General features: G+C 38.9%; 1 protein-coding gene across 1 annotated transcript; it reads left to right on the forward strand.

The window, feature by feature from the left end:
• Positions 1-5,547: 5,547 nt before the first annotated feature.
• LOC140147902 (uncharacterized) lies at positions 5,548-7,231 on the forward strand. The gene has a single exon (XM_072169691.1). The coding sequence runs from the start codon at positions 5,621-5,623 to the stop codon at positions 7,229-7,231; it is 1,611 nt and encodes a 536-aa protein (XP_072025792.1). The 5' UTR covers positions 5,548-5,620.
• Positions 7,232-7,460: the final 229 nt, after the last annotated feature.

The raw sequence follows: 7,460 nt of genomic DNA on the forward strand, positions 1-7,460 counted from the left end.
CATTAGATTTCCAGGGGGGGGCATGGGAGTTTTTGAAAAAAAGAAAACTTCACCCACTAGTGAGACGAAAAAAAACAACTTTGCCCACTAGTGAGACGAAAAAAAAAAAAAAATTTTGCCTCACTGATAAGTAAAAAAAAAAATTCCCCACCCAACTTTGTATAAAAATTTAATAAAATTGAAAAAAAAAAAATACTTTCGCCGCCAAAGGCGGCAAAAAAAAATAAAATTGGGTGCTCTCGGATGAAAAAAAAAAAATTCTGCCTGACCCAAACTCCAATGCCCCCCCTGAGAATCTAATGGTGCATCCCTAAGGGACCGTTCACAAACACTTGTAAGGGGGGGCCTGATGCAAAAAGGGGGGCCCTGAAAATTGTTGACCATCCTAAGATTCACCGCATCTTACAACTCATTGGGTCACAAGATTCACCCCATGGTTTTGTCCAGCAAGGTAAAGATTAGATGACTTTTCACCAACGACATGGTGAAGTCTTGAGGATGGTAGAGTCAAGATTCCCTTTGACGCTTGCATAAGCAGGAAATGAAAGCCTCTGGGTGGTCAAATCATGGCCAAAACAGCAACACATTATGCAATTTATAGATAGCTCATGTCACTTCATGACTTAAATTAATTTTTATAGCATGATCCTTCATCAATTCAAAGACCCAGAAGAGCAGAGGCATACCAGCATCAGCAGTAATGGGGAGTGGGAGAGGCTGGTCCCGGGGGGGGCACTCAACACAAATGACCATATGGATATGCTCCCGGAGAGACCCCTTTTGGATTTCGCAGCTCGAAAGACCCCCTATATTTGACCAAAATAGAACTCCGAAAGACCCTTGATTTTGATAATTTCAGCTCTGAAAGGTTTTTTTCAGGCGATTTTCAACCAGAAAGCCTAGATAGACCCTTGATTTGGACTGTTCGCAGCTCCAAAAGTCCCTGTTTTACTTGTTCGCAGCTCCAAAAGAACCCCTTTTATCGGTACACAGTCAGCTCCCAAAGACCCACCACCTCAAAATTTCGGGGGAGCATACCCACCAAATTTTTTTGATGTGCCCCCCCCCCCTGGGGGCTGGTCGATATTGCCTCGGCTCAAAATACTGGGACAAAATTGACCAAAAGTATCTTCTTTTGGCCTGGTTAGACCACAATTTTTAAACATTCTAATTTTGACCCAAAATTTCTCAGTGAATATCAACAATATTTTAGTAGAGGGACAGCAGGAAGATTTGGAAATTTTGCATCTCTAGGCCCTTCTTAATTCTCCCACTCCTGTAGAAGAGTTTATACGCTGTCTTTTGAAGGCGAAAATAAATAGGGTTCTATGTACAGGCCTGTCAGTGGTTTTACTTTTGGCTCCATCACCCAAACACCACTCATTTTGGACTGTGCACTAATTATGAGCTGTGGGGATTTGGCACTTTAAAAGAGGGGGCAGTACCCCGGGCAGTACAGAAATGTGTGCAAAATGTCATGCTTGCTATGCTCGCAAATAAACTATTTAGGGACCGTTCACAAACACTTGTAAGGGGGGGCTGATGCAAAAAAAGGGGCACCATTATGTATCATTGGCCCCTGGGCACCACAACCCCTGAACTACACCATTGCACCACTGAACACTAATTAAACTAATAGAGTGCATTTTGCACTAATTATGTTATGCTAAAATGGTACTAAATGGTACAATTGTTTTTAAGTACGGCATTGTTACACCCACCCCACTATCATGACTATTTTTAGCAGTATAGGCATGGTAGGTGATCAGATCTATACCAAGTCACAGCACAGATCCTGGAATTCATTTCCAGGGTCTGTTTTCAAAACTACTAATCATGCTAATAGTCTCCCACAGTGAAAACATTTAATATGGCCATAAAACTAACTAGACTTAGCTGTGGTCTAAGACCACGAACACAGCCGTGGTGTGACCCCTTAATGACCTTTGACTCCAAAATTTCAGAACACTCCATAGACATCGGCTAATCTCAATGCACGTTTGCACGTGGCATCACTCTGCTATGTTATTTGTGCCAGAAGAGGCATTTAGAAGGAATTTCGTTTTTAGACCGGAAGTGACCCTAAATGACCTTTGATCCCAAATAAAAAATACCAGAGATACACTGGATAACCACAATTCATGTGTGAACATACCGTTACTGTCGTAATTATTTCGTTTTATACCGGAAGTGACCCTTTAATGACCTTTGACCCCAAATCTGTGTACACCCCGTAGACACTGGGTAATGACAATGCATGTGTGCAAGTGGCGTCACTGTCCTACGTAATATGTGGGAGAAGATGCATTTTAAAGGTATTTCGTTTTATACCGGAAGTGACGCCTTAATGACCTATCACCCAAAATTTAAAAAACCACATATACACTGGGTAACCACAATTAATGTGTGAACATACCGTTACTGTCCTATGTTTGGTTTGTGTAATAAAAATTTTTGAAGGTATTTCGTTTTATACCGGAAGTGACCCCTTAATGACCTTTGACCCCAAATAAAAAATACCACATATACACTAGGTAACCACAATTCATGTGTGAACATACCATTACTGTACTATGTTTTGTTTGGCTAATAAAATTTTTTGAAGGTATTTCGTTTTATACCGGAAGTGACCCCTAAATGACCTTTGACCCCAAATTTGTGTACACCCCATAGACACTAGGTAATGACAATGCATGTGTGCAAGTGGCGTCACTGTCCTACGTAATTTGTGGGAGAAGATGCATTTTAAAGGTTTTTCGTTTTATACCGGAAGTGACCCCTTAATGACCTTTGACCCAAAATAAAAAAATACCACATATAAACTGGATAACCGCAATTCATGTGTGAACATACCGTTACTGTCCTTTGTTTTGTTTAGCTAATAAAATTTTTTGAATGTATTTCGTTTTATACCGGAAGTGACCCTTTAGTGACCTTTGACCCCAAATCTGTGTACACCACATAGACACTGGGTAGTAACAATGCATGTGTGCTAGTGGCGTCGCTATCCTACGTAAGTTGTGGGAGAAGATGCATTTTTAGTTGAAATCATGTTTTTGACCCCTATGACCCCTGCGTGACCTTTGACCCCATAAGTTTCACGTGACATGTAGGGGCACGGTCAATGATCATTGTGACCAAGTTAGGTCAAAATCGATGTAAGCATGTGAGTGCTAGAGCAAATGTAAAGGTTGACAGAAGAAAGAAGAAGAAGAAGAAGAAGAAGAAGAAAGAACCTGTAAGAAAAAAGACACAGCCGTGACTAACGTCACGGCTGTGTAATTCCCCTTTGTTGTGCCCTCAAGTAATTTACCCAGGTCTTCCAGAAAAAAAGAGTATCTGATGTTGGAGTATAGTCTAAGAAGATTTAAATCTCTAGACCTAGGTTTTGAATTTACTAGGTTTAATACCTGATCATCATGAAAGATTTCTTACTTCTGTGATCATATGTAGCATAAGTTAAATATTCAACCCTAACTCTAAAAGCTTCTAAACCTACAACTACTATATTAAAAGTAACTATAAACTCAACTATAACTCTAGACTCAACTATAACTCTCTAATTATAACTCTCAATCCAGCTACAATTCTAACCACAACTATAAATGCAACTATAATCCAACTACAATTATAAATGATTATAAAAATGTGATTACAACTATAACTACAACTATAATTACAATGTCAATGATAAAAATACATTTACTCCATGAAAACACTCACATCCAACAAGTTTTGAAGCTCAACAAGTACCCTTCTAAATTTGTTCATGACTTATCATCCAGGACTGACACGCTTGATGAACCTAGGCCTAAATGCGACTGTCATCTTGCTGTACGTACATGTAGCTGGGACCTCTGAAGCTATACACAAAGTTCTTCAGTAGAAAAACCTTTGTGTTCACTTCAAAATGACCAATACCCTAAAATAGCAACTTATACACCAAAAGAACCCTATTTCCAAGGATCTCCAGCCAGGAGCTATCTATTCTATACCTTGTGGGTCTGTTGGTGAAACTGGCAGAACTTTGAAGAAGAGAACTGGCGAACACCAAAGAGACACTGATTCTGGCAACACACAAAAATCAGCAGTTGCTGAACAATAGTGAGCATGCATGGCAAAACCAACTCGGCATTGACTGGGACATCCATGGGCGTACATGTAAATCCCAGGGGGACGTGTCCCTCACCCACCTTTCGCCAAAATTACCCATTTTCTGTTCTTTTCAGCCACTTTTTGACAATTCGGGCCAAATGTTCCCCCCCACACATTTCAAGCCGGATTAGCGCTAATGGACTGGGACAATACAATGTACCAAGATTTTGAACTTGACTTAAGGGATGGGGTATGAACGTTTGGACAGTATTTATTGTGGGACATTAGAGCACATGAGACATATCGAATCACATTCTGAATGTATACGAAGAATGTCCTTTTGATATCAAATAATTTTGATTTTTGAAATTAGCATTTTATGGCAAATGATTAAAATTGATATTTTTGATATTTAACAGTACTCGAAGTAAACTTTATAAATCTGATGATTTATACTTAAAGTGTATGTAGGTGGGATGAAAAGCCGACGATCAATTGAAAATTTTGACCTTTCATTATTGAAGATATGGATTTTTCCCCAAAACACCAAAAAAAAATAGGTCTTTTTGGGAAAAAAATCCATATCTTCAATATGAAAGGTCAAAATTTTCAATTGATCGTCGGCTTTTCCTCCCAGGTACATACACTTTAAGAATATATCTAGATTTACAAAATTTACTTCGAGGACTGTTATATATCAAAAATGTGAAAAATATCAAATTTTAATAATTTGTCATAAAATTTGTATTATATCGTGAAATTCAAAAATGAAAATTATTTGATATCAGAAAGACATTCTTCGTATTCAGAATGCAATTCGACACGTCTGAGGTGCTCTCATGTCCCACAAAAAATACTGTCTAAACGCTCAAAACGCTCATTCCAGATCCCTTAATGGAAGTTAATGGAATCTTGACATATATCCATTCTACTCCAGACAATTTCAATAGGGACAAAGGAGTGGACATTCCTCCTGAGTAGAATAGATTATTCAAAAGGACCTCTGACCAAGTTCAGTGGCGTAGATTTCTTTTTGACATTGGTGGGGGATGAGGTTGGAAAAAATTCTTGAAGTATAGTGAATCTGTCACCTTTTGGCAACCAAATAGCTTTATGGTACAAATGCGTGAGAAGCTCGTGAACAAAATTGTGTTATATTGAAGCTAAAATGATGAAATATGGTACAAAATGGCCATGAGGTTAATTTGGTCAGAGACCCACATACAGGCATCAACATTTGGGGTGGGGAATGATTGTATGGACCATCCCCCTGGCAAAATATTGGGGTGATTTATCCTCCAACCCCCCCCTCTAGATTGAAATGGTCTTCCATTCTACATTTGCAGTTTTAGGGCACCACTATACAAATTTATGCAAAGGTTCTTTGTGCACTGTTTTTAGATTTCAAATAAACTTAACACCTTCTTTATTATCATTTTCAGAAATATATATATTTGGAGCTTGCCACCAGTCAACCACATTGTATCAGAATTTGAACATCAGAAACAACATCTATCTCCTCACGATGGCAGAAGGACCTTGGCTTCGCAACTGGGGCCACATGACACAGCAATTTGAAGGTAACAAAATTGAAATGATATCTGGCACCACCAAGTTAATCGACAAAGAAATGTGGCAAAGAGCTTATTTCTCTTTAGTACAAGTGTACGGCAAACAAATGTTCATCAAACTCTCTCACAGTTGTGCAGGAGATGAAGACAAGTCCATCTGGTTGCGGTATCATTTCCAGATGCACGGAAGACTTAAAATTGGGCTGAAGCTAAGTAAAGAACAACAACCTCGATTGGTTTTCCATTTCCAAGATAGAAAATATCTTGCATTTTTCGGTGGCTCTCTCAAAATTGTAGCAGGACCTTGTGAAGACACCAAGACAGATATTCTAAGTGAGACTTTTGATAGAGAACAGGCCGCTGAAGCTGTGAGGCAAGGTGATCATGTTTGTAACATTCTATTGGACCAAACACACTTCTCTGGTGTCGGCAATATCATCATGAATGAAGTGCTGTATAACTGCAAAATCCATCCTCAAGAAATTGGGGAGAATCTCAGTCGAACAGAGGCAGAGAACTTGGTCAATGAAGTTGTTAAATTCAGCAACGAGTGGCTGGATTGGGAGCTCTCTGATCACTCATGCGAAGAAAATTTGAGTGATCAAATGAAAGTATACTGGAAATTTACATGCCCTCTTGGTCACAAAACTAAACGGGGCTGGTTTAAAGAGAACGAGCTGAAATGGGTAATGGTGTGGTGTCCTCGATGCCAGCAAGAGAAAAGTATGCCAATTCAAAAGCTGGGATGTGGAAAAGTAGTTGATAGCAAAAGTAGCAATGGTGAGGATGCAAGTAGTGCAGAATACAGTGGTGGTGAGGTTCAATGTAGCGATAGTGATGGAACAGGAAGTTATGATTGGAATTGCACGTTAGATGAGTTGCCATCTATGAGTAATGAGGATACAATCAATACCAGTGATGAGCATGGTAATGATGTGATGATGTATGATAATATGGTGACATCGGATAGTGGAATGGCATCGGATGGTGATTTGGAAGTTGTAAGTGTCATTGACAGAACATGTGTTATAATGAGTAACTATGAAGAAAAGAAACCAAAAGTTGACAACTCTTCCAAATCGTGTAATAAATCGGTAAAAGTTCTTGTGGAACAAAGCGTTCTTGAGTTGCATCCCAAGTTAAACATGGCAGCTGTTGCACTTGCGAAGAAACTATCTGCACATGAAATTCAGAGGCGTACTTGCAAGTATAAAAGATGTAACACAAACTTAAAGACAAGGTCATTTAATAGCAAATGGCACAGAATCAGTCATTCCAGGTATAATAAACACACAACCTGTCACAGCAGGCCTGGAGTAAATGCGAAAATAAGTCAGAGGAAACAAGAAGATCAAATTGCGCGAAAGTTGTATAAGGCTCAAGACAGGGACATTGCAATCAAGAAGAAAGCAAGTAGTAGAAAGACCAAGGTGCCTACATGTAGAATGCCCTTGAAGAAGTGGAGGGTTTCGGATTGTGTAAAGCTATCAGCTCAAGACAAGAACACTACAATGAAGATGGTAAAAACTCCAAGTGGTACTTTTGTTGTTACAGCACCCAAGTAAAATACAAAATTGTACCCAAATGTGTATTATATATATAAGTATACTAAAATGAGATGGAAATTAGGGGATGAGGGGGACAGGGGTCATTCAAAAAATAGTTAAAATACATCAGATATACATGACCTAAAAATCAAAAACATTTGAAAAGAGGTGTGTTTGTTGGGAGCAGGCAAGTAAGTTGTGTGATACACACAGAGGTGAAAAGTTTTTTTAAAAACCATTGATTTTT

Source organism: Amphiura filiformis, chromosome 3, assembly GCF_039555335.1.
Source record: "Amphiura filiformis chromosome 3, Afil_fr2py, whole genome shotgun sequence".
Classification (NCBI taxonomy): domain Eukaryota; kingdom Metazoa; phylum Echinodermata; class Ophiuroidea; order Amphilepidida; family Amphiuridae; genus Amphiura; species Amphiura filiformis.